The sequence below is a fragment of the Athene cunicularia genome, assembly GCF_003259725.1.
Source record: "Athene cunicularia isolate RWA chromosome 1 unlocalized genomic scaffold, athCun1 chr1_part1, whole genome shotgun sequence".
NCBI lineage: Eukaryota > Metazoa > Chordata > Aves > Strigiformes > Strigidae > Athene > Athene cunicularia.
This window is the reverse complement of record NW_020799091.1, coordinates 95,675,857-95,691,814: the sequence shown is the minus strand read 5'-3', so window position 1 is coordinate 95,691,814 and position 15,958 is coordinate 95,675,857. Positions and strand designations below refer to the sequence as shown.

The 15,958-nt window shown below is 41.8% G+C and overlaps 1 protein-coding gene across 1 annotated transcript in view; it reads left to right on the top strand.

Moving 5' to 3' along the window:
• Nucleotides 1–8,531, top strand: part of PCP4 (Purkinje cell protein 4) — a gene marked incomplete at its 5' end in the record, with an annotated part of 33,180 nt that extends 24,649 nt beyond the window's left edge. The window contains one exon of the mRNA XM_026853325.1: nt 6,047–8,531. Coding sequence (XP_026709126.1) covers nt 6,047–6,174 — 128 coding nt within the window. The remainder of the gene's footprint in view (nt 1–6,046) is intronic.
• Nucleotides 8,532–15,958: the final 7,427 nt, after the last annotated feature.

Below are 15,958 nucleotides of genomic sequence, written 5' to 3'. Positions count from 1 at the left end.
TTTACTTCCTCACACCTCAGCTGAATACAGAGGGGGAAGAATGGCCACATCAACTCTTGTCTTTCAAAACTGGTACTTGTAAGGAGTTAAATCTGGCCTCCATACATCTAAGCACCCATATGTTTTCTTTAGCTGTCTGGTTGCTTTGTGGAGTCTAGTCTGATAAAATGACTCTTCCCATCTCATAAAGATAATGCTCCACATGAATGTCAACATCCCTGAGATTCCTGCCCATTTTGGTCCTCTTTAATTAGGGTCTGTTCTGCCTCATTGGACAGAGTGGTGTAATAGCTTGGGATCAGAGTAGCATAAAGATTGTCACAGCTTGAATAATCTTTTGAGCAGTGGGAGGTAATGATCCTGCCTGAGGCAAAATACCGCTTCAGGCATGTTATAGGGCACTGTGATTCTGTCCCACACTTCATCTAGTCTTTTTGCAAATGCTGTGGTTTAGCCCCTGAAAAATGCAGTATTTTTATGAGTATATTCCATCTTCAGTACAGTCCCGTAATTCCTGTTGGATGTGGGCCGGGTGAGCAGGGGCGGAGGATAGCACTTAAGGCATGAAATGCCAGCTAGAGGCTCCAGCCCATGCAATTTTTCATGCTGAATGTTTTTCCAGAAGGTGACAAGCAATCTCTATTTCATCTGGAGGATGGAGAAATTCTGAGAATAAAGAGTGAGTTTTCTTTTCCCCCAAGGCCATCCCTCCAGCTTTTGCCCTTCTCTGAACACTTTTAGGAAAGACTGGGCTGTTCAGCCTGTGTTCAGAGGTCACAAAAGACTAATGCTTTAGGCTTTTGGCCCACATGGAATAAGCAGTGTTTCTTTTTCCAGTGTTGTCACAATTTATTTTACTTTATATCTTAAGAGTAAATGGAAGAAATAGCTGAAAGCATATTTGTGAATAATTACACTTGCACTACATTTCCTGAGAGTTTGCCGGGCAAGATTTGTGTGTAAGATTTGATTGTTTTCCTTGTTACAGACAGCTTCATTATCCATCCAGCATTTGCAATGGATTACAAAGCACTGTAGCAGGTTATGGAGACAGCATTCTAATGTTTCATCTGGAAATGGAATAAATAGATCTTTTTCAATTGCAACGATGTGAAATGAGCTTTCAGCATATTAGATTTGGAAACAGCTAATTAGATGTTGTTTCAGGCTCTCCTGCTGGGATGACTATTGTATATTCTGAAGTAAAATCTGCACCCTGCAAGTTGTCTCGGTCTTTAGTCCTGCAGAAGTAGTCTGTAGCACCAGACTGGTTGATCAGCAGTTGATGTGCTCCAATGAGTTTGTTCCACCACAAGTCAGATTTGCCTGAATTGACATATGGCCAGAATCAGTCCACATTAAACACATGATTTTGAAAAACTCATCAGATACTAAACTGCTATGGCCAACCCATCAGTGTAGGTGGTGACCAGAACCCAGCACAGACATGTACTGACTCCTCCGGCTTGTCATGGCGTGTTCAGAAGAGTGAGAATCATTATCTAGGAAAGGGAATTTGGACTAAGTATGAAGAAATCTTACAGGGAAAGCCTTGAAATAACTGAGTGAGAGAGGTTAGGGGGTTTATTTTTTATGGTGGTAATGAAACTAAATCCCCGCAGAAAATGCAGGCCAGCGCTTATCAACCCTTTTTGATTTCTGAATCCCTCAAAATCACAAGTAGCTTGTGAATTGAAGTGTACTGACAACAGTCTTGTTCCTCCTAGTTTCCTCCATCTGTACCTGTGGTAGTCCAGGGATCCTCAGATATCCATGTGGAAGAAATCGGCTCATAGTCTGGAAAGTGTACATATTGACAAAAGTATATGTGTGTGTGTGTGTGTGTGTGTGTGTGTGTGAAAGGCTGGGGAGGGAATCCAGATCTACCTTTATTGCTACATAAAGATGGCTTAGAAAAGGGTGGCCTGCTATCAGACAGAATGGTTGGCCCCCACTGGTAGGAATGAAAAAAGCAAGTTCGAGAGTAAAACTGCAAGTGCTTGTCTATGCTCTGGCCTGCTGAGAGTGAAAACTCCCTGGGTTTTCAGACCACTTCCAAGCTAGTGATCCCTTGTGAAGGGAAAGCTAGGAGTGGGAGACAGTGAAAGAAAGAGGGACGTTTCTATGGGCTTGCTTTCAGTTCTCTGCATAAATTTCATGATTTGAGCGTTCAAACTTAATATCCTTCATGTTTGAGATATAGCAACAACTACTGACAGGTAAAAGCTAGCGTGGCATAGTTGCATACATAGTAGGAAGGGTGCAGAAACGCTTTTAGTCACTCATCTTGGTGCAGTGAGGTCATCTCTAGTCTGTGCAGATCCCGAGCCCAGGCTGGGTCTTCACTGTAATTAAGTGGGTCAGTTGTTAATTCACAGAATCGTAGAATGGTTTGAGTTGGAAGGAACTGTAAAGATCACCTAGTTCCAACTCCCCTGCCATGGGTGGTGGTGGTGGTGTTAGAACTCATGCTCTTTACTCCTAACTAACCAGTGAAACAAAACCTGTGTGGTTAGTGGGGTGTTATGTATTTTAAATCATGAGGCAACTTTTAGTAAAGCAATTCAAGGTAAAAGCTAAACTCTTTTTCCCTTAGCATAGAAAAAGCCAGGGAAGGCACACCACTTAATTCTCTCTCCAGATTGACAATCCATCTGTTAAAGTATCTGTGTTGTGACAGTCATCAATAGAAAATGTTTTGGGGAGAACTCCAAGAAAATCCATTCCCAAAGTTTAGGAAATACCCCATCCAGCTCTTTTTAGTTTAAACAGGACTTAAAACTCATTAAGCAAATATGCCTGTGTATTTCTATATATATTCACTATATATTCAAATGTGGATATACCATACATGTATATAGAAAGAGAAAAGGAGAAAGAAAACACAGGTATGTCAAACATTTTCTATAGATGATATACATGTTGTTTTATTATGTATATTTGTGTAATCAGCATATAAATATTTCTATACCATTTGTAAGCTAACAATTAATTTCATTGCCCATTAAATGTCTTGGCCCTTTTGAACACTTAAAATTTCTTAATCTACAAGTTCAAGTCATGGCTGAAAACTTTTCATCCTACCATTTCTCCTTAGGCATGGGAAAAAAGTGAAATAGAGAAAGCGTTCATAAAGAATGTTGGTTTTGTTTTCAATGAGAATGGGTCAATAAATAAAAGGAAGTCAGGTAGATTTTAAGATATGGTAAATTATTGTAGATCTTCATGTGTGGTAAATTATTGTAGTACAATTGATTTTAAGGCAGTGATGATTTCATATCAAGTAAAGATTAACTGGCTTGGAAATTCTAGAGAAAAATTATATTAAATGCTTTCTTTTCTTAAGTCTATTAATCTTAATGTAAGATTGCTGAGTCACTACTGCAGGTTAAATACTGCTAAGACTTGGTTGTAATAGGAAATGAGTTGCACAAGCCAGAGTTCATCAAGAGGTATGAAACCAGTTGTGTCTACTCATCCATCCATCTGGCTTTCCCTATTGACACTTAGAAGGGAGAGTAATTTATATACTGAAAAGCTAAAATTGATGCATAAACTCAATTTTTGTTTTCTACTGCCAATACTGACAGTTGTATCTAGTGAGTGGCTAGGGAGGATCCTAAAACTCAGAATGCTACAACAGAAATGAAAATCGTCAAGCAGTGAGAAGACATTAGTCTCATCAATGTCAAAACTGATTAAATGCTTATTACAAGTATAAACATTTTGATAAAATATTTCTCCATGAGAAATAAGAGTATTTCTCCGTAAGTGATACTCTTTAGAATAAGTTAATAGGACCGTATTAATAGAGGAGAGATTCTGACACAGGGACAAGTTAACCAATTTTTATTTTCCTATTACCGATACCACAGAGTGGTTGCTGCTAGAGCTAGCTAGCTGATCAGGCTCTCAAAAATTTCAAATGAAAAGTCCATATTTACATGTTCTGTTTGAAAATTCTTAGGTTTTTACAGGATGATTTAAAATCCTTTTTTGGTTTGTTTCCATATAAAATGTTGTAAATTCTTGTCTTAGTTCCCTTTAACCTATAAATACCAAATCAAACCCAACCCCTCTAAATAACAACAAAATGTAGTAAGTCATTGTGAAGATAATAATTCCTTTTGAAATTTGATTTAAAAAAATAATGTCCATTTCTCTGCTGTGTACACAGAAATGTGGAGAAAATGGTATCTGGCAATAGGAAAATTTTCACAAAGTGTTGTTGTGTTATAGTTACTATAGTTTAGGAACTGGTACCGAAATGTCTGTTTCTTTAACAAGCCACTCTAAATTTCAGAATATAACATGGCTTTAATGGGAGACTTCAGTTGTCTCCTTGGCTGTGTCAACAACTTGTGAGCATAAGGAAATAATTTCCAACCTTCACCCCCCCTTCCCCATGAAAAATAAGGCAATAATTGTATTTCTGAACTTAAGGTGGTTGCGTTGCTTCTATAGTTACACAAACTGTGCAGATTCTTGCAGATTTAATGGCTGTGGAAGTGTGATGTAATGTTGGTATGATTCATTTTCTTCCATAAATTTACTTTTTGACAACCTAAATTTTCATTAGAACTGTATAATCAAAGTTTTGGTAAGCTCTCAAGCTATTCTTCCCCTCCAGACATTCTCTTTCTTCTTACATTTTCATCTTCTTAAATGTTCTTCTAAGCAAAACAAAATATGAAGCGAACATTTCTTTTATGTTAACATAGCTGCATTTATTTGGTTGTTTTAGTTAAAATCAGCGTGGAATATGTCAAAACCTTCCCTTTAAATATTTGCTCAGTTTAGAGTGGATTTTGGTCATAGAAAATGGACAGAAAGCTTGAGTTGTGAATAAGAACAAGAAGTAAAGGCAAGAAATATGAAGACTCATGCTAAAATAATGAAATGGTGTCCCTGTTTCTAGTGGGAAGGAAAGACAGAGTGGGGAATGAGTTTCTTTTCATTTTAATACTCCATTGAAAGTCTTTCCCTTGAAGTGCATGAACAGTACTTGGAGATGAGCATCCCAGAGGTATTAACCTCAAGAATACAAACCAAAGTGGTTTAAAATGGGTGAATTCTCATAGCTGTTTTAAGTAGAGCTGCAGACAGCTGGCATGACATTCACTGCAGGACTGGGACACAATTATGTAAGTGAGTTTAACAAACAAGTTTGAGAGGAGAAACAGTGTTAGGACGAGGTCAGCGGAGTGAATGTGTGTTCTCACGTTGTTAGTCCAGGCAGATTAGGGTTATTTTTGCAAAGATGGCAGGAGTTTTCTCAGGGCTGCACTTTTAACATGTAGATGGATGAAGCAAAATTCAGCAAAGTCAGCTGGGTTGTCCACGTGGAGGCTGAATGCAGTTGAACAAAAAGCTGAGGACTGGGAATAAAGAAAGGCAAAGAGCCAAGGATTAAGGCTGAAAGGCAATAACAGCACAGAGAGTGAATGAGAGAAGCAGCACAGTGGCAGAAAGATTGAGCATAAATGATTCAAAGGGGAAGAGCAGTACATGCTAAAAGAGATGAGGTAGGAAACAAGTGAAAAGGTTGGAAATTTGCCTTAGGAAGTATTACCTCTTCCTCTAATGCAGGATCCTGATTAAAACCCTGATAAAAACAGGGTCTTAATCCCTAATTTAAAACATTTTAAGGTGCCTTTGTTTTATAGTAAACATGGTGACTGAATAATTTATAGCTACAGGGTGTCACAGGAGGGTCCCTCTGCCCTGCATTTTTAACTCCTTGGGGCAGGAGGGGACTTGCTCAAACATCAGGGTGATGCTTGGTGACTGCCGAGCACCATTTGGATGTCGCTCCTCAGTGCCTAGCTACCAACAGGCCGCCACAGACTGCTGTTGGGAAGGGGTGGGAGATTTGATCAACTGTGTTTGCTGAAACTGGTCCCAGTTTTTTTTTCTGAAGATGCTCCCCATCATTACAGTTGTGTCTGTGAAGGGAAGAGGGGAAGATTTTTTACCAGTGCTGTCCAGTGATTATAGCTGTTTGAAAAAACTATTATTGATGTTTTATTTTGTTTTCTTCGAGCAGATGGGCAGAAGAAGGTTCAAGAGGAATTTGACATAGACATGGATGCGCCAGAGACAGAGCGGGCGGCTGTGGCGATACAGTCCCAGTTCAGAAAATTCCAGAAGAAAAAAGCGGGGTCCCAGTCTTAGTAGCTACCTCACAGCTTAAATCAAAGTAATCCTGAAATGATTTATCAAGAAAATCAGAAATAAAGATGCATGTACAGAAGTTATCAATATTTAAAAAAAACCCATTGGCAGATAACAAGCCATGAGCTTGTGTGTGACTTCATCCCAGATGCTTCACACCCATTATCCTCTGTAACACACCATTTTACTTGATGTTGTAATAAAAAGTTAGGGTGAAGTAATTAAAGTGTCTGCTTTCATCTGTCTTTTCATATTAATCTATCAGCTACAGTGTTACAAATAAACCCAGGCCAGATGCCTGTTTTCAGGTAAAGCTTGGAGATGTAACATCACTGTATGTTACAAGTTCTTGCTGAGGGATGACAGCATGCACCTCAGCCCTGCTTACCTCATTTGGAGAATTCCAGCTGCCAGCCTAATGTGACAATAAAATTGTTTTCTGGTAATGAGCTGAAAGTAAGAAGTTGCAGACAGAAGCTGCCATGAGGTGAAGAGGTGTAGGAAGCGGTGAGCAGTTTATTGTTGTCTTGCAATTATGCCAATAAAAGTGGTTTAAGTGGGGAAGTTGTCCCTGTCCTTCCTCTTTGCATGATAATGTTCAGAAGTACCCAGCTTGGACCACATTGGCTCTTATGGAAAAATAATAACAATCAGACAGAAAATACATAACCCAATTCCAGAAACTTTAGGTAGGTTGATTTTTTTTAACCTGTAAAAATAGAAACTGACCCTCTAAACTCTTTTTGATGCAGCTTTTTATTCTCTACATAATAAATAACTATATGCCATCCCTCTCGTTCATATTTTCAGTATTTGATGAGTAAATCATAACAGACTCTCCATCTCTATTTTCACTGTTCTGTATTCAGCTTTAATGAGCCCCTTACTTTAACACTGTATTAGCCCAGTTTTTGATTAACAAAAAGCAGTCACAAGAATGTCTGTCTTAATTTGGGAAATATTTCTGGTTTTTCCCTGTTGTAAAACAGTAAAAGACCAGTTTCAGGCTCGATCAAAGTAGGGAACTTGCCTGGCTCCAGACCTGATCAGGAATTGGCTACCCATATAGTGCATGAGGGTGGTTCAGAAAAGGTTTAAACAAGGTCTTTGTACTCAGAAAAAGGAGCTACTTAGATTGAGCAAGTGGGACACGCACTACATAGAGATGAGTAAAAAAAATCTTATTCTCTTCTTGGCTTCATCAGCAGATTTAGGGTTGCAGTAGGCATCTTTATCTCTAGGGAAGTCAGAGACAGAAGCATTTTTCTGAAGGACTGGTGTTTGCAGTGGTTCTCCAAGGCAGCAGTATGAGCCTCACCTCCAGGCTGACAGAGGTAGGTGTGCTGAGTGGTGACAGTCTGCCTGCATTTAACAGCCTGGAGCTGGGTCTCCTTCAGGTGTGAGATATTCAGGTATAATTCCCAGCTCTGCCTGGAGGGATTAATTTATTTCTCTCCCACCTTCAAGAGTATTCTGATCACCAGGGCAAAGGAGTCGTGTATCACTGTCCCCTCATATAAACAGAAAGCTATGACCAAGGGGTAGGAATAGGGGGAAAGGAAGGATCTCACACAGCTGCTTCTATGAGAGCCCACCATAGCAGCAGTCCTGAGGGGCTGCAGGCCTCTAAAGGGAAGGCCCTCAGCCTTATGCAGGTTAAGGCACTTTTGCTGGGCAACAATTTAGTGAGGACCACAAACCTGAAGGTGGATGATAGGAGCTCTGGCACCGTGCTGATTAGGAGGAGCCCTCAAAGATGCCGAGCAGAGGAAGACTTATAGATCCTGTGGGCAGTGTAGAAGGCATATGCAGAGAAAACGTGTGAGGTACGAGGTACTTTGTAAGCATGGCAAGACTGGGTGGGAATGGACAGGGCTTTTTAGATCTTAGTTTAGAGATAAACATCTAAATGCTGCCCAGACCCTGCCTTGGGCACCTCTGTGTCAGGTCCCAGCCATATGCATGACTTACCCACACATCACCTGCAAAGTCAAGAGTTTTCCAAGCTGCAGCTCAGAGCTTTCACTGTAGGAGAACATTTTAGCAGCACTGTTTCTCCTCTTTTAGGAACTGCACAAATAAACCTCAAATACCCCTGCTGCTGTGTTCAACGTGTGGTTTGTGGAGGCCACGGATTCCCCACTTGACTTTCACAGAGACTGCTCACCATATAATAATCACCTTAGCATAATAATTTAAAAGTTGTAATGGGTTTGGATTGTGTTGGTGTCATTTTGTTTAGATGAACATATATCTGTAATAAAGGACTGCATCTGTGTTCTGCATTATGTCATTTGAAATAGTGTGAGCTCTGTAATGGCTACTTAATTGAATAAAAGCTGTGGGTAAGCACTAGGCTTTTATATTTGATCTGACATTCCTTGGACTTAAATTTCCTACACAACAGGAATAATCATATGGTTGGGACACAGAGAAAATTATTACATTACTGAAGCACAGCAACAAGGGCTGTTAGTAAATGAATTATGGCTCTTTCAGCAGCAGGGCTATTCTTTAATGTGAAGTTCAGAGTGCATCTTACAAATACAGTCTTAATATACGGTGAAACTTAATGAGGAAATAGTGAACTGGCATGAAATTTGGATTAATTGTGGCTGCCTCTGTCAGACAATTTCCTTTTTATGAAAATGTGTTTGCATCACAGATTCAGCTCATGTTCCCAGGAGAGGAGAGCTTTCTTGCTCCTGAGTCCTGCTTTTCATTGATCCATTGTTCATATCCAAGGTGGCAGTTTTTAATTTCCTTTCTTACCAGTAACTCATGCTTTTCAAAGACCTGTCTGGATATTGCTGAGGTGAGCAAAGGAGTTTGATTCAACCAGAAACTTCACTAAGATGGGTGAAAGAAGACACATTCTCTGTATTATATAGGTCTTTCAACTTCCAGACACTCACTGAGCTCTGTGGTTAACTGGCACTACCTAGCTAGAAGTAACCAAGTCATCGAAAGCAAAATTTAAATTAGGTGGATATCTGGGCTCATAAACCAAAAGTTCTTGTAGGTAACATGAAAATTACTCAGAGCAGTGGATTTTGCAGGAAACAGGGTTATCACTCCCACCACATACACCCACACCCTTCACAGACATCTCTACACTGCTTTTGCTCCAAATTACTGTCAGATTGTCCCAAAAGAGAATAACCTACAGTTGAATGATCAAAACAATTGCCTGAGACTTAGAAATACTTTGTTCACATCGATGACTGGACTGTAAAATAACCCATTAAAGTAAACAGCAAAGGAGACTATTACAAGTAAGGAAACACCATCAGAAAGCACAAGAACACCCAAATGAGGAAAATTGCAAAGGATGTGGTCTGTCAAGTTAAACACAGACAATCCAAAGCCACCCTGTGGCTCACTGAAGGTACAGAGTTAGAAATGAAACTTTTCAAACACTCCTCAGACTGGTACCTTACTGGGAAATTGTGGGGAAGCAGAGGTCTTGCAGAAAGTAGAAATGAATCTTGCATTAACGCTCAGAGCAGAGGCTCCCACAACAGAGGTCTTGTTTGTAATACATCAACCTGAGGAATTCATCGTCAAACTGGAATGTCAGTAGAAGAGACAAAATTAGTAACAACAGATCGCTAGGACTGGAGGAGGTTCACCCGCATCTTGTAGGGGAGCTCAGACACACAGCAGCTGCCTTGTTTAACCCATTGCTTGAGCTGGCCACAATTCCAGGGCCATAGGCGGTGACAAATTAATAACAGATTTTAGGAAGGGCTCTATGAGTATTCAGACATTTGCAAAGACTGTCTTCATTAGGTAGCTCGAGAGAAACTATGATACGACGTAATACAACTGTGATACATCAACACCAGCCTGACAGCAGCTGGGATTCACAAATCTGCTGGCAGTCACTGATAGAGTAAACTGGTGGGTAATAATAACCCAGGTGCACCTGGATTTTCAAGTTTTGACAGGACTCTTATGAATGCGTCTTAGAGAAGTTAAGCAGTCTGGGAACAAATGGCCAGGTCGTCTTGCAGAAAAACAACTGGTTAAGGGACAGAAGTCAAAAGGGTGGGAAGGCATGTCTAGTTCTCATAGGAGCAGGGTGTTGCCAGTGGAACACCAGCAGCATCTATGTTGTGTAACATTCTTAAAAATCACCTGAAAAGATGGATGATGAAAAGTGAGGTGACAAATTCTTATGTTGGTGCTTTCTACATGAAAAATCCCATCCTTTGCTCCTTAGTTTTGCAGAAGGCTCCCTGAGACCCATGAGGAGACGAAGGTCGCGTCAGGGCCGTGAGGGCATCGACAGCCCTGACCACCCCACCCCACCCTGCCCATGTCAGCCCCCTGGAGCTCCCCCACCCTACCTAGAGTCCACACATCAGCTCCCCAGGCCCATCAGCCCCTGCCCCAGCGATGCCGCAGCAAGACCAGTCTCCAGCTCCCCACAGCCCTGCCCTGCCCATCCATGGCCCCACCAAGCCGGGCCCACCCCTGGGCACATGCCCAGGCCTTGGCCCATCCCAAGGGAGGTGTCTGATCCCTGGGGCTGGAGCTGCCCTGGTGCTCCCTGGCTGCCCTGCTTCTGGCTGGAGCTCCCATGTCCTGGCGCCAGGGAGCTGCCGGCCCCACTGTGCCCTTCAGTCTCCCTGGCCACATTAGGGGTCTGTCCCTCTGCACATCCTGGTGTCCCTCCCAGGGAGGAGAGAGGGACGGAGATAGCTTCTAGTTATACAAATATTGTATGAATGTCATAGGCCCCATGGAAATAAGTGACATTTCCCTCCTCTGGCTTATTTGCTCTCAGTCACCCGAGCTGCAACACAATACAGCTCAATGCTGTGCTGTTGAGCCCAAGAAATGGACAGGATGCCCCAGGCAGGTCCAGGGCAGGTGCAGCAGAGTCCCTGCTGGATTCCTGGTGGCAGAACATGCCCAAACGGGTGTCAGCAGCGGCTCTGTTATCTGCTCTAGCCCTGGCACAGCACCTCAGCTTGCTTGAAATCGCTCCAAAGTATGTCGGCCGGGCACAGCGGCCAAAATCTGTCAGTGAAAGCATCTGCCGCAGTATGCAATGGAGGTGGACGGGTGGAAGGGAATTCTCTGGGCAAAAGAGGAGCACAGCTAGGAAAGGAGAAAAGGGAAAGCGCTGCCAGAACTCACTGAGCCATCTGAAGGTGATTTCTCTTCGGCTCAGCTCAGGTAATTGACTCCTCGTGTCTGCTCTGTTTCGGGCTCACACCTCAAAGGAGCACGGGAGGTGAGTCTGCAGCCTAGTGAATCCTACCTGCCGCCCGGCACTCCCCAAATGCCGGTCCAAAGACCACTGAATCCCCAGGAACCATGCAGCAGAGTGGGGGCATTCCCATGCAAGACAGCGAGCCTTGCCAACAGCCACGGACCCTGCTCCTCTGCCTCAGAAGACCATCTGGAGCATGTCACAGTTTCTTCTTCATGAAAACCAAAGCTTGATGGGGGTGTGGAGGAGAGAGCATGTGATAGGCATCCAGGCGGTATAATGGCCTGCATTTAGGACATGGCTGTGGTGGTGCTCTCATGGAAGCATCACCAGAGGCTCTGCAGCTGAGAGGTGTCTGAGGTGCCCCCTGCTGTCCCCCAGTAATTACCTGCCAGCTCCCATTTTAGACCTGGCAGCTGACTGTGGAAACTTCCAAAATAAAGTCTCAGCGGTTCAGCGGAATCACCATTGAAGGCCGTCTGGGCTAGGTTGCTTAATGTTTCCTTAAGACTCACAAGCTGACAGATGCCTTGTGGCAAAAAAAAATCTTCCTAAGGTGTCTCCTGACAGTCATCAGTTTGCTGTGAGGCTGCAAGAGGTGCTCACGCCCCAGCGTCATCTCAGTGCCATAACAGTATGGCAATCCAGAAACACCTTTATATCCATTACTGAGCATTTATCACTCACCACAATTTTGACCTGATCTGAAATCTTGTTGAATGTGGTTATCACAAGCCCCAGGTCACTAGACAGGCCTGGGCTGGCCCACTGTTTACTTGCAATACTAAGAGATACAAGAAACTTCAGATTTAAATTATGGTTTAACCTAAATGAAATATTCTTTTTTCAAGACCAGCTCTATACATATGTTCAAAACCTGATGGAAAGGAGAAGGTATTATTGATAGGATTAAATTAATATTTAGACATCTATCTCCTGTAAATATTCAAATGCAGATAACCTTCCCATTCTGAAGTCAGCAGACTTGACTTGGGTTCGTTTATATGATCAAGATAATTTTCAAAATGAAAAGATCTAGGAACTTACCCTGAAAAGAGGAGCCATAGCACTTTAGTCCATTAAAGTCTAGTCACAAATGGGTTATTTAGCTCAACTCTTAAATTGTGGCAGTGATTTTTTTTTCTCTCTCTTTTTTTTTTTTTTTTTAATCCCTACACTCTCCGTAACAGATGGTCTCCTGCCTCTTAGTATCTCCAGTGATGGGGAGGCTAAAACCTTCCTTGGCAGCTTGTTCCATGGCTGAATTTTTCTTAAAGCTACAAAGGTTGGTTTGTATTTAACCTAAATCCTCCCTCCTGCCATTTAGATTCATTTGTTCCATACCAGCTATACCCAGTTTCCCTAACCTTATCTCATAGGTATCCTTTTCCAAACCTTTTCATCTTTTTTTTTTGTTATTCTCCTTTGAACTCTGCCAGTTTATCTGTGTGCCTGAAATGAAATGCAGCCATCCAGATGAAACATAGCCAGTGCCAAGGACAGCAGCATAATTATCTTGACTATTTTACAACTGACAATCCCCTTACCACAAATTTACATGGCTTTTGGCATTTTTTGTGACAGCATTATTTTGTTGGCTTATACTCAGAACATCATTTCCCTTGAATATGGAGCCTCTCTGCTGTAAAACACCTTTATTAATTTTATAGTCCCACTGCACCTCTGCAATATGGGGATGATACAGAAATCCAGGTAAATGTCTTTATCTGCAGTTCTTTGGCCTTCAGATCAGTCAGGGATTAAAATTGGTTCAGATTTCTTTTGTGCTTTCCCCTTTCCTATTACTAAATTAATAGTCAGGTGCAGAGGCTTCAATGATCTTCTTGGAAGCTCAGAAAATGTTTCAATGACTTCCTGTTTTATTCTCAAAAGTTATCTTGCCTTTATTTGTGATGACTAATTATTTGATAAGAAAAGTCTGACTATCCATATCTAAAAATAGCGCTTGAAATAAGCCTGAGGACTCTTGCCCCTTCTCAATGTGTTGTGATTTAATGCTCTTTCACAAAGGCCAAACCTATACTATTACTCACATTCAGTAGCAGTTTCCACCATAAATATTCCCACTGAAGTCTTCATGACTAATGTGACAGAGGGAGGGTGCGTGAGGAAATGATCTGTTGGCCTCATCAAGTACACAAAGTATAGTGACTTTCTGTACTTAGTTTGCAGCTTTTGGCAAAACGGTATCAGTGTTTTTCTGTAACCATTGTCATTTCTTCTTGGAAGCCAAGTCCACATTTAATATAGTGAATGATATAAAAAAATAACCACAAGATGGTGGCAATGATTAATAATAACAACAACAACAACTACAGGAAGGGGAAAATTGATAAACCTGCAGAAGACTGGTGTCTCCCAAACACATTAAAATAGTTCAGGTCACACACACAAGCCACAGTGACACATTTCTTCGTGTGCATGGGCATACCTATAATTCTCCTCCTGGTGTGGCCAAACTCAGCTGTTGGGGTGGCAGCAAAAGAGCTCCTCTTGGCAGCAGGGACCTTGCTGTTTGTGTCCCTGCTTTGCCCAGGGTCGCTGCAGTCCCACTTTGCCCACTTCTGCACAGGTGATGCAGTGCTGCCTGCAAGGCAGGTGTGGGAAATGTGCCTGGTCCCCACTTAGATATCATATGGAGGTACATGGGTCCCCTTTCTAGAAATATGTTTATTTCTTGGTTTCTTTTTAATCTCCAATTATCAGATAATTAGACACAGCTCAGCCCCCTCCAGGTGGGGCTAGCTTGCAGGGTAATTCATCAGCTGATGAGAGCACACATCTGCAAGCCTCATTGCCAAAACACAGGGCAGGCCAAAAATAAGCCCCAGCACTAGACTAGATCAGCCACGGGGTTGGTAGAGTCAACGAGTGGTCCCAGCATCAGGCACGGCTTCTCGGGCCCCAGCATCTGAGGAAGAGGATGAAGCGACACGCTGGTGGAGGATGGTAGCTGAGTGTGGGAGCAGGGGTGAGCTAAGGTGATTGCTGTAGTGGAAAGAGTGGGGATATGGGAAAGGGGACACATGTAATGACAGTGCATTAAGGAGAAGGCATAGGGAGTGGGTGGAGAATTACAGCAGGAAGGGTGGGTGGAGGGGGAAGGGTGGCAGGGAAAGGAGGTGATTGCCTGATGTTGAAGAGCTGGAGCATTTCATTTCCCACTCACTCTTTTGCTGATGTAATGAATTACTTAGATATTTCCCATTCAGTTATGTAAAACTGAACAGTGTAGTGTTGTCTTTAGGGGATACCTGGGCAACATCTCAAGAGCTGAGGCACTGCGATGCGTTCAAATTATGCAAGGCAATTGGCAGGCATTTAGGGATCACAGCTGTGCTGTGTAAATTTGGTCTTCGAGTTAAAAATAAAAATCTCAGTATTTGATCAGTCATCCTGTAGTTTGCCCTCTAGACTTTCCCCTGACGTACGGCAGCTACAGTCTCTGGAGAATGGCTGAAACATCTTCTTGCATCTAGGGCTTAAAAAATGAATTGGGAGACATCATATTTGGAGAATTTAAGATCATTGTTCAGAGGGAAAGCAATTTTATTCCACTAGAATTCTTCTGCCATCATTATTCCCCTGATAATAAATTCTTTACAAAGAATAAGTTAAGGCAATCAATTGTTTTTTTTTCTACTAAATGAAAATTGGTAAAATACAATTTGGAAGCAGTCAAACACAGAAGTCATTTTCCACTCAGCATTAGCTTACATCTCAATGGACATTAGACCTGTGTTTATTGAAAGACAGGTTATTGCCTGGGACATTGGGATTTTAACAGAATGGAACACAAACTCCGTTTATTGACATCTGCTGCATAGCAAAAAGATGGATGATTAGCTCCTCTATTTCTGCTCTTTTTCAGTATTGCTGTGCAGATGCACACAAGGGAAAAGTATGCGTTATGCATCATATTCTATATACTTTTATACAAAAGAAGTAAATGGTCATTTCATAGTTAAAGAAGCACTTTCCATTAATGCAATTTTTTCTTGGCATTAGAGAGCTACCTACGTTTTCTCCATTCTTACATACATACATGATTTAATGCTCATCATCGGAATTAAAAGTCCATTATCTTGATTCTGTGCTGCACATTGAAATTGTAATCCTGCAAGCTTTGTAATCAATAAGACTAATTTAAATAAGTAATTTTCAATAGTATTTATAGTTTATAGCTGCCAAAGCTTCAAGGCTAGAACTAGCAATGAAGAAAAAACCAGGAGAGTAAAAGGAGTAAAGGAAATCCTGAAAGTATCCACTGAGAAGAGGAATTCTTTTGACATTTTTTGCTTGCATAAAAGCAGGCAATTCTCCTTTGAGGAAACAAACACAAAATGACAAACATCTCTTTTTCCCTCTGCACAGCATCCCTTCAGTGCCAAAGCACTGGCAAAGCTCTGGCTCTGATGTGCACCAGCAGATATGCAGCTGCTACCCAGGAAAGCAGGCACTGGAGAGCAGCCCTGGGTGCACCAGCATGACTTATGCTTTGCTTCTGCCCTTGAGTTTTATTGGCATCGCGTGCCACCT